This window comes from Felis catus, chromosome D1 (assembly GCF_018350175.1).
Source record: "Felis catus isolate Fca126 chromosome D1, F.catus_Fca126_mat1.0, whole genome shotgun sequence".
Lineage (NCBI taxonomy): Eukaryota > Metazoa > Chordata > Mammalia > Carnivora > Felidae > Felis > Felis catus.
Genome location: NC_058377.1, coordinates 43223035 through 43238595, shown reverse-complemented (window position 1 = coordinate 43238595; position 15561 = coordinate 43223035). Strand labels below are relative to the sequence as shown.

The 15561-nt window shown below is 35.6% G+C and overlaps 1 protein-coding gene across 7 annotated transcripts in view; it reads left to right on the top strand.

Annotated features, from left to right (window-relative positions):
- The window catches only part of NAALAD2 (N-acetylated alpha-linked acidic dipeptidase 2), a 100318-nt gene extending 92068 nt beyond the window's left edge, over nucleotides 1-8250 (top strand). For 6 of the 7 annotated variants that reach the window (XM_045038625.1, XM_045038626.1, XM_045038623.1 and 3 more), the window contains one exon: nucleotides 3325-8250. In XM_045038625.1, the coding sequence (XP_044894560.1) occupies nucleotides 3325-3514 (190 nt within the window). In that variant the 3' untranslated portion in view covers nucleotides 3515-8250. The remainder of the gene's footprint in view (nucleotides 1-3324) is intronic. The other variant, XM_045038624.1, reaches the window with a different exon arrangement.
- The last annotated feature ends 7311 nt before the right edge of the window (nucleotides 8251-15561 follow it).

Genomic DNA, 15561 nt, shown 5'->3' with positions numbered 1-15561 from the left:
ACTCACTTCATTTTTTTTTTTCTGAGAGCGAGTGAGCGCAAGCGGGGGGAAGGGCAGAGAGAAGGGGAAACAATCCCAAGGAGGCTCTGCACCACCAGCTCAGAGCCCAATGTGGGGCTCAAACTCACGAACTGTGAGATCATGCCTGAGCCAAAGTCAAGAGCTGGATGCTTGACCAAACGAGCCACCTAGGCGCCCAGAAGAGACTCACTTCAGATGTAAAGACCCACACGGACGAAAACTGAAGGCATGGAGAAAGACATCTAATGCATAATGGAAACCAAAAGAAAGGAGGAATACCTATCCTAGTATCAGACAAAATACTTTAAAACGAAGACTGTAATAAGAGACAAAGGAAATTACATAGTAATAAAAGTGTCAAACAAGAGGATATAACATTTGTAAATATATCTGCACCCAACCATATAAATTAGGCATTAACACACATCAAGAGAGACAGGAATACAAGAGGAGGAGACTTTAACGCCACACATCAATGGCTAGCTTCTAGACAAAAAAAATCACTAAGGAAACTTTACCCTTAAACGTAACATTAGGCCATATGAAATTAAAAGATATATACAGAATGTTCCATCCAAAAGCAAACCACACATTCTTGCAAGAGCATGTGCAATGTTTTCCAGGATTGGTCATATGTCAAAAAATAAGTCTTGACAGACTTAGGAACTATTAAGCATCTGTTTTGACCACAGTGATATGAAACTAGTAATCAACTACAAGAAAAGTAGAATATTCCCAAAAAGTGGAAATTAAACAATGTTCTACCAACTATAGGGCAGGTCATGAAATCAAAAGATAAGAAAATACCTTGGGAAAAATGAAGAGGGAAATACAGATGGCAAATTGTATGGGATATAGCAAATGCAGTTCTAAGATTGAAGTTCACCAGCAATAAACACCTACCCCAAGAAAAAAGTAAAATTCTCAAGCAACCTAACATCCCACCTCAGTGAAGAAAAATGATAAATGAAGCCAAGTTAGTAGAAGGAAGGAAATAAAGAGGAAATCAAGGAAACAGAAATTAAAAGGTCAAAAGAAAAGTTCAATGAAATGAAGAGCTGATTCTTTGAAAGAAAATTTATAAACCATTCACTGGATTCACCAAGAAGAGAAAGGGTTCGGACACATAAAAGAGATGTTACAACTAATACCACAGAAATACAACCATACAAGACTATCAACACTATTATGCCAACAAACTGAAACACCTGGAACATATGGACAAACTCCTAGAAACATACAGCCTTTCAGAACTGAAGCATGAAGAAATGTATATGTAAAAAGAAAGGGAGGATACTGAATCAGTAATCCTCAATCTCGCAACAAACCAAAGTCCAGGACCAAACGGCTTCACTGGTAACTTCTCCAAACACTGAAAGAAGAATCAGTACCACTGGTTTTCAAATTCTTTCAAAAAACTGAAGAGGGAACACTTCCAAACTCCTTTTAAAAGGCAAGCATTACCCTGATATGAAAATCAAACAAGAATGCCACAAGAAAATTACCAGCCAATATGATGAGCAGAGAAGCAAAAATCCTTCACAAAATATTAGCAAACCAAATTCAACAATATATTAAAACAAGATCACGTACCACAATCAAATGGGATTTATCCGAGGGATATAAAGATAGGTTCAATATCCACAGATCAATGTCATGCCATATTAACAAAATGAAGGATAAAGTCTTACATAGAGGCAGAGAAAGCACTTGACAAAAATTCAACATGCATTTTTATTAAAACTCAAAGTCATGTAAAAAAATGTAACTTAACATAATAAAGGCCACATATGACAAACCTCCAGCTAATATCATACTTAAGGGTGAAAAGCTGAAAGCTTTTCCTCAAAGATCAGGAACAATATAAGAATGCTTACCTAGTCTTGCCACTTTTTTCCAACATAGTATTGGTAGTCCTACTGAGAGCAATTAGGCAAGAAAAAGGCATCCATACTGGAAAGAAATAAAACCATTACTTATTTGTAGATGACATTATATATAGATAAACCTAAGGAATCCACTAAAAAACTGTTAGAATGAATAAATTCATCATATGGTGAAGACACAAAATATACAGAAATCTATTATATTTCTATACACTAATAATGGCCTGTCAGAAAGAGAGATTAAGCAAACAATCCCATTTCCAACTGCATCAAAAAGAATAGAATACCTAACAATTTAGCCAAGGTGAAAGGCCACAGGGGTATTAGATGTCAGGTCAATGATTCGAACCAGGTTTATACAATTCTTAGTATCTATCTGTATTTTACTATACTCTGCTTTTACAGTTTTCCAATAGAGGACACGTATACTTATGAATAGCTATAAACTTCATGTAGAATATCTCAAGTCATATATAGGTCAGAATATCAATGTTTATAAGCAGTTCAGTATGTAACACTGGCTCTAAGAAAGATCCATTTGAGGCCATGTTAAGATTTAAAAGCCAAGAGAAATAAATCCTGATGTAGTTTGGATAATCTAAATGATTTACATTATAAATTTCTATTTGATCGTTAATATTAACTTACATAGAGTTTCATATTGTCTCAGACAGTAGATTTACATCTTAAAGAAGCTGTAGGATTTTGACCTAATTCCTTATCATGGTATTCAATAAAATATGTCCTTTTCTGGAAAGCAGCATTCCAGAGGAAGAGAAGTAGCTTGATCTCTTCAGGTAGTTATAAGACAAAATAAAAAATCAAATGCAAAACTTTCCTTCTAGATTACAAATTAAATGTGTCTGTAGGCAATTCACATGGACTTCATTCATCATCCTTACATTTATGATATATTGGCAACACACGCTTTTTTAATTATTGATTTTTAATGTCTAAAGAGTATCGGAACAAGTGTCATTCTTGTTGAATCTCTGAAAAAGGCAACCCACAGATAATTTTTTCTATCTCTTCTCACTCTCAGTAAACATATCCATAAAGCATACTTGTTTTCACTGTTCGGGTGTCTTGGCAGTCAGACAACTGATGTACACAACTTATGAGAACGAACCCATTTTCTTCCAATTGGTACGGGTAGCAACATGATTTATGAGAGTAATCTTAGTGAATGCATATGGTCAACTTTATTTAAAATTATACTGTTACATAACTATCTTAAATTAATTATAGGTCTTCATTTTGGAGTAAAAAAGTGAATGCCAGGAGGAGACACAGTATTCTTAAGATGTCATCTAAGGAAAGGGAATGAAGACAGAAGTGTGTAAAATGTAACGTATGTACATATACCCTTTAGCTCAACCTGCCCTATGTTGTTGTTTTGTTTTTTTTTTTCTATTAGGCACATCATCTTTGCTCCAAGTAGCCACAACAAATACGCTGGAGAATCATTTCCTGGGATCTATGATGCTATGTTTGATATTGAAAATAAAGAAGACCCTCAATCAGCCTGGACAGAAGTAAAGAAACACATTTCTATTGCAGCCTTTACAATTCAAGCAGCAGCAGGAACCCTGAAAGAAGTGTTATAGGAAGGTCTCAGCCAAATGGCCATTAAAAGTGTTACTGAAAGTCTCAGGATAAAATCCTTCCTTGTTTTTTGATCACTTATGAAGCCAGAGTATTCAATAATCTTGCTTTTCATGTCCTATTTTGATTTAGACTTCCATTCTGTTCATCTGTAAAGAGTTTTTTGGCTTTTTAAAAATTCAAAACTTCATCACCAAATCATTAATCTAATAAAAGAACTCCAGTCTTGGGGCAGAAAGACATAAAGTAACTGAAAATTCCCACAAATAAAATATGACAAGGAACTTGGAGCTCTCAGACGTTGCTAGTAGAAATGTAAAATGGTACAACCATTTTGGAAAACAGTTTGTTAGCTTCTCACCAAGTTAAAAAATACAGTTAACCCTTGAACATGGGTCTGAACTGCACAAGTCCACTTATACATAATTTTTTCTAATACAGCATTTTCTTTATGATTTTAACATTTTTCTAGTTTTACTGTAAGAATACAGCATATAATACATATATAAAAATATGGGTTAATCAACTGTTTATATTTTTGGTAAGGCTTCTGCTCAACAGTAGGCTATCAGCTGTTAAATTTTTAGGGAGTAGAGTTATATGCATATTTTTGCCTGCCTGGTAGATTGGCACCCGTAACCCTCACACTGTTCAAGGGTCAACTGTAGTAACCCTTGCAAGTTATTGTTTCATAAGTTATGTTTTTATCATCTTTAACCAACAGCTGATAATTAGAACAAGTGATTATGTGCCAAAGCCATGTAATTAAGCAAGGATGTTACATATATAATGAGCTTTTTTAAATTTTTTTCATGTTGATTTTTGAGGCATAGAGAGTGCGCGAGTGAGCACATGAGCAGGGGAGGGGCAGAAAGGGGGAGACACAGAATCTGAAGCAGGCTCATGGCTCTGAGCTGTAACCAAGAGCCCAACGTGGGGCTTGAACCCACGAGCCATGAGATCATGACCTGAGCCAAAGATGGATGCTCAACTGACTGAGCCACCCAGGCACCCGTGAGCTATTTCTTAACGTTTTCCCTTACGAGTACTTTACCTATAAGATGTACAAAGGTAGAAACAGAGGGAAAAGGAAACACAGGAGATAAAAAAAATAACCAGAAAGCAAAAAAGAAGACAGCAGTAGTTAATTATAAATGGACTGAATTCACCAAAGGGCACAAAGTGGCTGGATGCAAAAAACACCTAACTATATAGCTGTCTAAAGGAAACTCATTTTAGTTCTAAAAACACAGACTCAAGGTGTAGGGACAGAGGAGGATATTCCGTGCATGTAGATACCAAAAAAAAAAGTAGGCATCACCATATTTATGCCAGAAAAAATACACTTCAAGCCCCAAACATTAAGAGACAAAGAAGTCACTAATGATAAATACATCAAGAAGATAAAACAATTATATATCTAACATCAGAACATCACAATTAAATGGATTCAACAGTCATATACAGAACATTCCAACCAACAGCATAATCCACGTTTTTCTCAAGTGCATATGGACATTTGCCAAGGCAGATCACATGATAGGGCACAAAACAAATCTCAGCAAATTTAAGATTGAAATAATACCAACTATCTTTTCTGACCACAATAGTGTAAAATAGAAATCAGCAAGAGAAAGCTAGAAAAATCTACCAATATGTGGAAACTAAACATACTTCTAAATAATCCAGGAGTCAAAGAAAAAAAATGGAAATATGACACATTAAATCTTATGGGGTGCAGCAAAAGCAGTTGAGAGGAAAGTTTACAGTATAAATGCATATATTGAGAAATTACAAAGATCTCAAACAGCCAGTTGTGAAAGTTACTCTAGGAAATGTAAAAAGAACAAATAAAGTCTAGACATAGCAGAAGGAAATAAAAGCAGAAATAAAAGCTCTTTCAGAAAAAAGCATCAGTAAAACCTAAAAGCTGGTTCATCAAAAAGATAAACCTGACAAAACTTTAGCCAGACTTAGAAATGAAACTAATCTTGGGGTGCCTGGGGGACTCAGTCATTAAGCATCTGACTTCAGCTCAGGTCATGACCTCATGGTGTGTGAGTCTGAGATGCCCACGTTGGGCTCTGTGCTGACAGCTCAGAGCCTGGAGCCTGCTTCAGACTCTGTGTGTCTCTCTTTCTCTGCCCCTCCCCCATTCACACTTTGTCTCTCTCAAAAATAAACATTAAAAAAATTTTTTTAAAAAAGATCTTACAACTGATACTACAAAAATACACAGGATTGCAAGAGACCATTATCAACAACTATATGCCCCAAAACAGGTAAAAAGGATACATTTCTAGAAACAACCTATCAAGACAATGAAAAAGAAACATAAAACATGAATAGACCAATAAGGAACAAGAGACTGAATAATTTAAAACATCACAGTACAAAAAATAACCCAAGACCAGATGGCTCCATTGGCAAATTCTAATAAACACTCCTAGAATTAACACCATCTTTCTCAAACTTCCAAAAACTTTAGGTATACGGAATATTTTCAAACTCATTTAAAAGGCCAGCATTATTCTGGCGCTAAAGCCAGAAAAGAACAAAAAGTAGAGACCAATACTGCTGATGAACACAACTCTCAACCAAATATGAGCAAACCTAATTGAAGAACACAAAAAGCTTATACATCTTGACTAAATGGGATTTATCCCTGGGATGCAAAAATGGTTCAATACGTGTAAAACAAATGTCATACATCACATTAATAAAATGAAAGACAAAAATCACGATCATCTATGCATTTAAAATGCAACATCCTTTCATGATAAAACTTCAGGCACATTGGGTATAGAATGAACATACCTCAACATAAAGGCCATGTATGACCAACCCACAGCTAACATGATACTCAACTGAGAAAAACTGAAAGCTCTTGCTCATATCCAAATCAGGAAGGAAGAAGTGAAACTGTCCCATTTGTAGTTAATATGATTTTTGTCTATGCAACATCCTAAAGACTCAAAAAAAAAAAAAAAAAACAACTAATCAGGGATTTCAGTAAAGTTGCAGGACACAAAATGTACAGAAATAAGTTACATTCCTATACACTAAGGATGAAACATCTGAAAAAATTATCCCATTCACTGCATCAAAAATAATCCTTAGAAATAAATGTAATCAACGAAGTGAAAGAGTACAATGAAAACTGTAAGACTGCTCAAAGAAATTAAAGACAAATGGAAAGACATCCTGTGTTCATAAATCAAGAGTATTAAAATGTTCATATTGCACAAGGCCATCTGCAGATTCAATGCAATCCCTATCAAAATACCAATGGCATTATTCACACAAATAGAAAAAACAATCCTAAAGTTTGTACGGAACTGCAAAAGACCCCAGACAGCCAAAGCAATCTTGAGGAAAAAGAACTAAGCTGGAGGTATCTCCTGACTTCAAACTATACTACAAAGCTACAGTAATAAAAACAGCATGGTATTGACACAAAAACTGACAGAGACCAACAGAACAGTGAGCCCAGAATCAAACCCCCGCTTTAACAATCAATATTTGACAGGGAGAAAAGAGCATCCAATGGGGAAAGGACAGTCTCTTCAATAGATGGCTGTTGGAAAAACTGAATAAACACTGAGCAATGAAATTAGGCTCCTATCTTATACTCCTCTCGGAAAATAACTGGGAATGGATCAAAGACTTCAACATAAAACTTGATACTATAAACCTAGAAAAAAAAAATGGGAGACGAAGCTCTTTAACACTGGTCTTCGTAATGTTTAGGATATGACCCCAAAAGCACAAAAGCAAAACTCAACAAATGGGACTACACCAAAGTTAAGTTTTCACAGAGCAAAAAAAAAAAAAAAAAAAAAAAGAAAAAGAAAAATCAAGTTACAGAATGGGAGAAAATTTTTGCTAATCATCTAGCTCATGGAGTTAATATCCAAAAAATATAAAGAACTCCCTACAACTTGGAAACAAAAAACCCAAATCCAAAAAATGGCAGAACTAAACAGACATTTTCTAGATATCCACATAGCCAAAAACACATGAAAAGATGCTCAACTTCACTAATCATCAGGAAAATACAAAATAAAACCAACACGAGATCCCATACCTATTCAAATGGCTACCATCAAAAAGATAAAAGTGTAGCAAGGATGTGGAGAAGAGGGAACCCTTGTGCACTATTGTTAGGAATGTAAACTGGTACAGCCTCTATGGATAATAGTGTAGAGTCTCCTTAAAATTTTTTTAAAAAGAGCTATCATAGGACCTAGTAATTCTACTTCTGGGTATTTATCCAAAGAAAATGAAAACACTAACTCAAAATGATATATGCACCCCTACATTCACTGCAGCATTATTTGTAATAGCCAAGATATGGAAAGAACCTGTGTCCATCAACAGATGAATGGATAAAATGTGGTGTGTATATACACACTGGAGTAATAATTCACCCATGACAAAGACATCCTGCCATTTGTGACAACATGGATGGAGTTTGAGCACGTTATGCTAAGTGACAGAAGTTGAGAGAAAGACAAATGCTGTATGATATCACTTGTATGTGGAATTTAAAAAGGCCAAAGTTGTAGAAACACAATAAAATGGTGGTTACCAAGGGATGAAAGTTGTGGGGTCAAGAACAGATGTTAAGGGTACAAATTTACAAGGAGCAGTTACTTTAAACCAAGGAGTAGTTAAGCCTTAGAGATATAATGTATAGTACAATAAAAATAATAAATTGTATTATAACCAAACTTAATAAGAGACTAGACCTTAATTATTTCAACTACCGAAATAATTATAATTATGTAATACGCAATGTGATAGAGGTGCTAATTATTGCTACAGGGGCAAAATCATATTACAACATATACATTGTATACCTTAAATTTACACATTATATGTTAAATATATTTTTTAAAAAAGTCATCCTAGCAGAGGGATGGTGTTAAGAGTCCTTAGCACCTAGCATGGCACCTCCTTAAGTACTTAAGAGTTTCAAATATACTGGTGCGTGGCTGGCTCAGTTGGATAAGCATCCAACACTTGATTTTGGCTCAGGTCATGACCTCATGGTTCAAGAGTTCCAGCCCTGTGTTGGGCTCTGCGCTGACAGTGTAGAGCCTGCTTGGGATTCTGTCTCTTGCCTTCTTTCTGCCCCTTCCCTGCTTATGCACACATATGCGTGCACACTCTCTCTCAAAATGTTTTAAAAAAATGTATTCCATATAATGGAATATTAGTCTTGAAGGAAATCCTGACATTTGCAACCACATGAATGAACCAGATACTCTGATAGTCTAATATTCTGAACCTGATGTTAGGATATTATGCTAAATGAAATAAGGTGGTCACATAAACACAAATATTGTATCACTTGCATGAGGAATCTAAAGTAGTCACACTCAGGGTAGCTCAGTTGGTTAAGCATCTGACTCTTCTTGATTTCAGCTCAGATCATGATCTCACGGTTAATGAGATCAAGCCCCAAGTTGGGCTCTGCTCTGACAGTGCAGAGCCTGCTTGGGATTTTCTCTCTCTGTTCCTACCTCACTTGTGCACTCTCTCTCAAAATAAATAAACCTTTATTTTTTTTTAAGTATTTTTTTATTTATTTTAAAATAAACGTCCTCTTGTAATTTGATGGGACATCTTCCCTGACTTTTCACAAATGAGAACCAATCCAGTTTCACAGAACTGAAAGAATGAATTCATTTGCCTAACACACTAATAATCTTAATGCATTGTTTTTTCACTCCAATGATGTGTTTTGCCTAAGTACATGGCCTTTAAATCACACCTACATCTAAGTATACAGAGATGCAGAAAATTGTCCCAAAGTCCAGATGACAATAAGGCTAAGTTTACTTACATGCACAAGCCTTTACAAGACAAATTCATTACCATGAGCCTATTACTTTCATTCAGTCCTGCAGACTCCATCCCTAATTCTTGTCAATTACCCATTGGCCCTTTAGAGGTCCTTCTCAGATAAGTCAATGGCTCCACCGATTACTGTGAAAAGTGAAAGCTCATTATCTTTTTATGATACTTTGGTCGTTTGATATTAAATAAGAAAAGACTAATAAATGGTGTTCTAAATTTACGTTTTGCACGGTGACTTAGAGTTTAAGGACTTAGGAGTCAAAGTCCCTGATTTTAAAATCTAATTTCACCATTTGCTACTTATGTGACCTGAGGCAAAGTATGCAGTTTTCCTTTGCCTCCGTTTCTCCATTAGTAAAATAGGGATAATCGTATATATATTCATATGAAGGTGTTCTAACTTTAAGTGAAAAGCTACTAAAAACACTTAGCAAAGTGCTTGGCACACTAGCTGCCAAGCTATTGAACAAAAACTCAGCTATTGTTAGGTCTACAGGCTAAATTCCTAAGCTTCAATCACAAAATTTGTGGTCTTCTAACCTAATCAATTGAATGATAAAGTCTTGTTATTAGACACTTACTTTTCCTGATGGTTTGAAATTACCTGCCTGAAAAACTGATCTACAATTCCACCTGAATACATTCCAATTCTAATTTTCGTTATCCTGTTAGTAGCTTTCTGCTCCCTTAAATTTTTTTCTCCCCTCTGTGTCCAATCCAGTCTTCTCCTGCAGGTATTATGTTTTGTAGGGGAGCATGTGTGTGTGTACTGGAAGGAATCCCTAAGACATCAAAACCAGTCCATGTTGGCCTCTAAATATGAAGTCTGCAGTCTGGGATCAGTCTGTTACTAGAATCCAGCTTCCATTAATAATTGTAAGAAACCCATTAATTCTAATAAGCCCAATGTGTCAAACATTTAAAACTTGTGGATTTTATTTATTGACACAATCTTCACATTTTCTTCCCTTAAGAATATATCATGCCTTGGGGCGCCTGGGTGGCGCAGTCGGTTAAGCGTCCGACTTCAGCCAGGTCACGATCTCGCGGTCCGTGAGTTCGAGCCCCGCGTCAGGCTCTGGGCTGATGGCTCAGAGCCTGGAGCCTGTTTCTGATTCTGTGTCTCCAGCTCTCTCTGCCCCTCCCCCGTTCAAGTTCTGTCTCTCTCTGTCCCAAAAATAAATAAATAAACATTGAAAAAAAAATTAAAAAAAAAAAAGAATATATCATGCCTGATTAAGTTGTTTAAAGAAAGAGTCTGTAGTTAACTTATGTGGTTTCTGTCAACCCAGCCTTCCTTCCCTGTTCTTCTGGCAAAACACTTTTTCATACACAAGACGCATCACAAGTGACTCAGGTGGCATACACTGCATATTCAGGGTGTAAGAGTGAATGATTCTTTACCGGACTTCATTATCTCAGTACCTGTGTACTCCTACTTCATCATACTCACGGGCAGGGTCTGTCACTGCTTTTTGAATGAACAGTAAGGTACCCTAACAAAAGTTCAAAATGCTATCCATTTTGCATCCTCGAAGTTAGCCAAATGGAATATTCACATTACTATTTACTTATGACTTTCAAATCCTAAGAGGCAGACAAGACCTCACCAACCTTAAGCTTCAGAACTTACCAACAGCCTGGACTATTTTACCGGGATGTCATCAACATTCCTTGGACTCAGCAGTCTTCTGTGAAAATCACAACCTTTTTCTATATTCCCTGTCCTGTTCACAGTTAGGAATTATGCAGAAGTTTCACTCTCTAGTCCCTAATAAATTTCAGTTCAAGATCCTAAGTCCCTTAACTTACCCCTCCTTTCCTGCTGCTTTTATTCCATATTTCATGCCTTTATCCTTTCTGGTCTTTCCCTTCAACCATTTCCAATTACACCTTCTTACCAAACTGATATTTCTAAGTAAAATCCAAGCCTTATTACTAAATACATGGAACAACCTAAGTGAAGACAAAAGGCAATCAACTAATTCTGAGTCTGTACAAGAAGACTAAAGGAAAAACAAAACCAAACAAACATAAGCACCATGCTCTAGTTGATGACTTTGTTCTCCATGTGAAACTAGGTTAATAATTCTGAAACTGCTATACATGCGTACCTGAATTGAACAATTAGAGTAAATGGATAGCAGATGGTTGAAGTTGTCAGAGCAAGTTACAAATAAGCAAGAGGAGGAAGCTAAAATAATGATGTGGTAATGGATTAGTGCTGGAGATAGGAGTATGAACTCACGTTTAGGTTAATATAGGTTAGGTTAATATAGGTTAATATAGATACAAATGGTTACTACGTTTAGGTTAATATAGGTTAATATAGATACAAATGGTTACTTGTAGAAATATTTATAGATATGTGCATAGACACAGGTTGGCATACACACCTAAGTTTCCTTGCTATCAGCTGAGTGTGCCTAGAAGCAAAGACAGCTTAGTAGCAATGAGTGGACACCTAATACCATTCTTCAATAAACCAGGGATCCTTGGAGAAATGGCTGACTGGAGCATTCTGAAGTGCCTGAAGGTAAGAAAGTGCAAAACAAAACAAAACAAAACAATAGAAAACCCCACAATGGAAGGACAGTAATAGGATAAAAAACAACAACAACAAAAAAACCCAAAAACCCACATGAGCCAAGTAAAAGGTCATGATAAACAAAACTGGAACAATCTGAGAAACAAAACAATGTGATACTAGACTATAACTTAAAATATGAAACAGAGTCCATAATGCAATAAATAGAAGATGAAATAAATTAGGAAGAGACAAATTTCCTATGCACAAAAATTCTAAATAATTTATATAGACACTCCACCCTCAAAAGGTGGAATATAACCCCCCACTCTTCTTTAAGTGTGGACTGGATGTAGTAACATCCTTCTGAAGGACAGAAAGGAATTAATAGTAATTTTACAGTTAAAAAACCACAAAACCTTAGCCAGATAAACAAAATGTTAAGACATGTTGACAGCATGTACCCTTGATATCACCAATGAGAATGACACTTTACGTCTGTGGTTTTCCTTCTCAGTACACATTCAGTTCCCTAAGAAAATCACCAGACAGATCCCAAGTGAGGGCTATTCTACAAAATACATGACCACTAGGTTCTCCTCAAAACTGTCAGGGTTTTGAAGGAAGACTGAGAAACTGTCAAAACCAAGAGAAGCCCAAGAAGACATGACGACTAAATGTAATGTGGTATCCTAGATGGGATCCTGGAACAGAGAAAGACATTAGGTAAAAATTAAGGAAATCTGAATAAAGTATGGACTTTAGTTAATAAGAACATATCAATATGGGTTCTTAATTCTAACCAATATTATCATACTAATGTAAGATGTTAATTATAGGGAAAACTGGGTGTGGAATACATAGGAACTCTCTGTACTAGCTTCACAATTTTTCTCTAAATCCAAAACTATTCTAAAACAAAAAATAATTTAAAAAAATTGTAAGTTGGTAAGAGGGAAAAAAGGCAAGACTGATCACACTTCCACGCTACCAGTACAAACTTTATGGTTTGTACTAGTTTCTGGAACTAGTTTCGCATTTAGTAGGTTTCTGATTTTGTAGGTCTGAGGGTGAGGACCAAGAATTTGCATTTCTAACAGATTCCGAGATACAGTGATCCTCTGGGTCTAGAAATGATACTTTGATAGCCACTGGCCTAGCCTAGAAGATGAAAGTCAAAATTTCAAATGATCCCTTGCTATCTGCCCTATCTTTACAATCTTATCTGTCTGTCCTATACAGGTATCTTATGTCACAGACACTTTAAGTTATAGAATTGCTTTAAGCAAGTCTCATACTAATGGAGAAACAAAAGACAAATTTGATGCTGTTTCATTATACATTTTATCTAACACGCAGATATGCATTCCTATCTATAAGCTCCATACAAGATACATATCATTTTCAAAATAACAATGGAAACTTGTTTTGAAACTGAGGATTATGAAAATTCTTTGGAGGCTGCTGAGAGACACAAGAGACCTAACAGTTGTCAAATCACAAATGAGAAGTTTTTAATCCAGCTATTATTAAAACTAAAACCACTCAGACATAAGGACTACATGTTTTATTTCATAAACTTATCTTCTAACACAACATACGTAACTAAACATCTGTTTCTGGTGACCAAACACAGTGTTACCAATTTTCCATGCTATGTGCCAATGTTTCATGGAAACTATTAATACAACTGACACACATAAGCCCCACAGAATAGTTAAAAGACAAGCACAGAACACAAAGCCAGGCTGCTTGAGCTTGAAATCTCTACTCTCCCTAACTCACTAGTTTTGACTTAAGGCAAGTTATTTCACCTCTGCAATAAATCACTTTCCTCCTCTGCAATATAATAACAGAACCTACCTCACAGAGTTATCATTAGGATTAAGTGACTGGCCCATAACAAGTGCTGCATTGCTTCTTGATACTTACAAAAGCCAATCAATATGCCAAGCACTGTACTAGAAAATGGAATGGAGACATAATGGTTGGTCAAAACATACTCAAGGTTATATTCAGTCTATAAGAGGATACAGATATTAACAAATTAATCACATAAAGTATGAATAAATATGGACTGCAAACTGATGGAAAGGATCACAGTGTTTTAAAAACATTAATACTACTGCACTCATCTAGTCTCATTTTTGGGGGACGACAGGAAAGTACTACAGGTTCAGGGATGTTCCCGTCTTCCAGGCTTCATAGTCCTTTTACTTCAATTAAGAAAGTCTTAAAGATAATTTAACAATTCAATCATTTGGACAGTATACACCTGCTTTGTCAAGAAGAAATGGAAATCAAATTATTTTGACACAATTTCTAATTAACAAACACATTTAAGGGTGGAAGTTTTATTTCACTTTAATGGACATTAAAAGTGGTCTACTAAATTGAAAAACTAAGAAAAGTCATTAATTAGCATTTAATTAAAATATGCTCTTTAGAGAAACTGTTCTTGAAAGAATTCTTCACAACTGAGAACTGTGTAAAAACTTAAAAACCAAAAATAACAAGGCAACTGGGTGGCTCAGTCGGTTAAGCGTCTGACTTTGGCTCAGGACACGATCTCAGGGTTCCTGAGTTGGAGCTCCTCGTCGGGCTCTGTGCTGACAACTCGGAGCCTGGAGCCTGCTTCAGATTCTGTGTCTCCCTCTCTCTACCCCTCCCCACTCGCACTCTGTATCTCTTTCAAAAATAAACATTAAAAAAAATTAAAGAAAAATAACTATGCAGAAGAAAAACACAGCAAGCCCAGTACTTTAGAGATAATACCACCTATATAGAGCCCCAGGCATCTATACCTACATTAAAAAAGGCAAATCATGCAACAACTCCATAAGTTGTAAAATACTTAGGCTGTAAGGAAACAGGTTAAAAAAAAAAAAATTCAACTTCCTATCTACCCAACAATGAAAATAAATGAAGGGAAACCCTATTAACAAAACCTAGAAACAGACTAAGCTTGCATTTCAGAACTGATGCCATAGAACTATGATAAAGGCAAAGAATAAAAATACCAAATATAAATGCCAGATCAAAATAACTTGCTATGAAATGAACCAAACTCTGTTTATGTTGACAACTTAAAAATACATGGCTGTTAAAAAGAAAGTTAGAGTACATACCCAAATGTCCTAAACGGATACCAGCACTCCTTAATGAGCTTTTAAAAATTTACTGTGGGTGTATGCATGTATGCCTTTTTGGGTTGTGGAATGGCTGACTTCTTTTTTAAAAAGCAATGGGTGAGAGCAATAACCCAAAGTCATCTTAAAATATTTGCAAGAACTCTTTAAGATTCTCTTCACCCTTAGATGGTTAAAGAATTGTCTAAAAAACCATGTTATAAGAATTAAAATCTCCAGGGGGAAAAAAAAAAAAACTCTAGGATAAAATTATAGTAAAACTGATCATTAGTCTTTGCCAGTATACGGGTACAACAAGAAATTACACAGCTGACCTATATAAACATTTCTCTATGGTAAGAGGATTTCAACTTATATTTACAATGGTTTATAAATTACTGGCTACAATGATCATAAAACAAACTAGGATAGGTTTTAAGAACTACCCTTTCAAGTGTTCCACTAAATAAAAGACGGTCAAGATCAATGTTCTACTTTAAGTAATAGCATTGTACCAAGGTTAATTCTT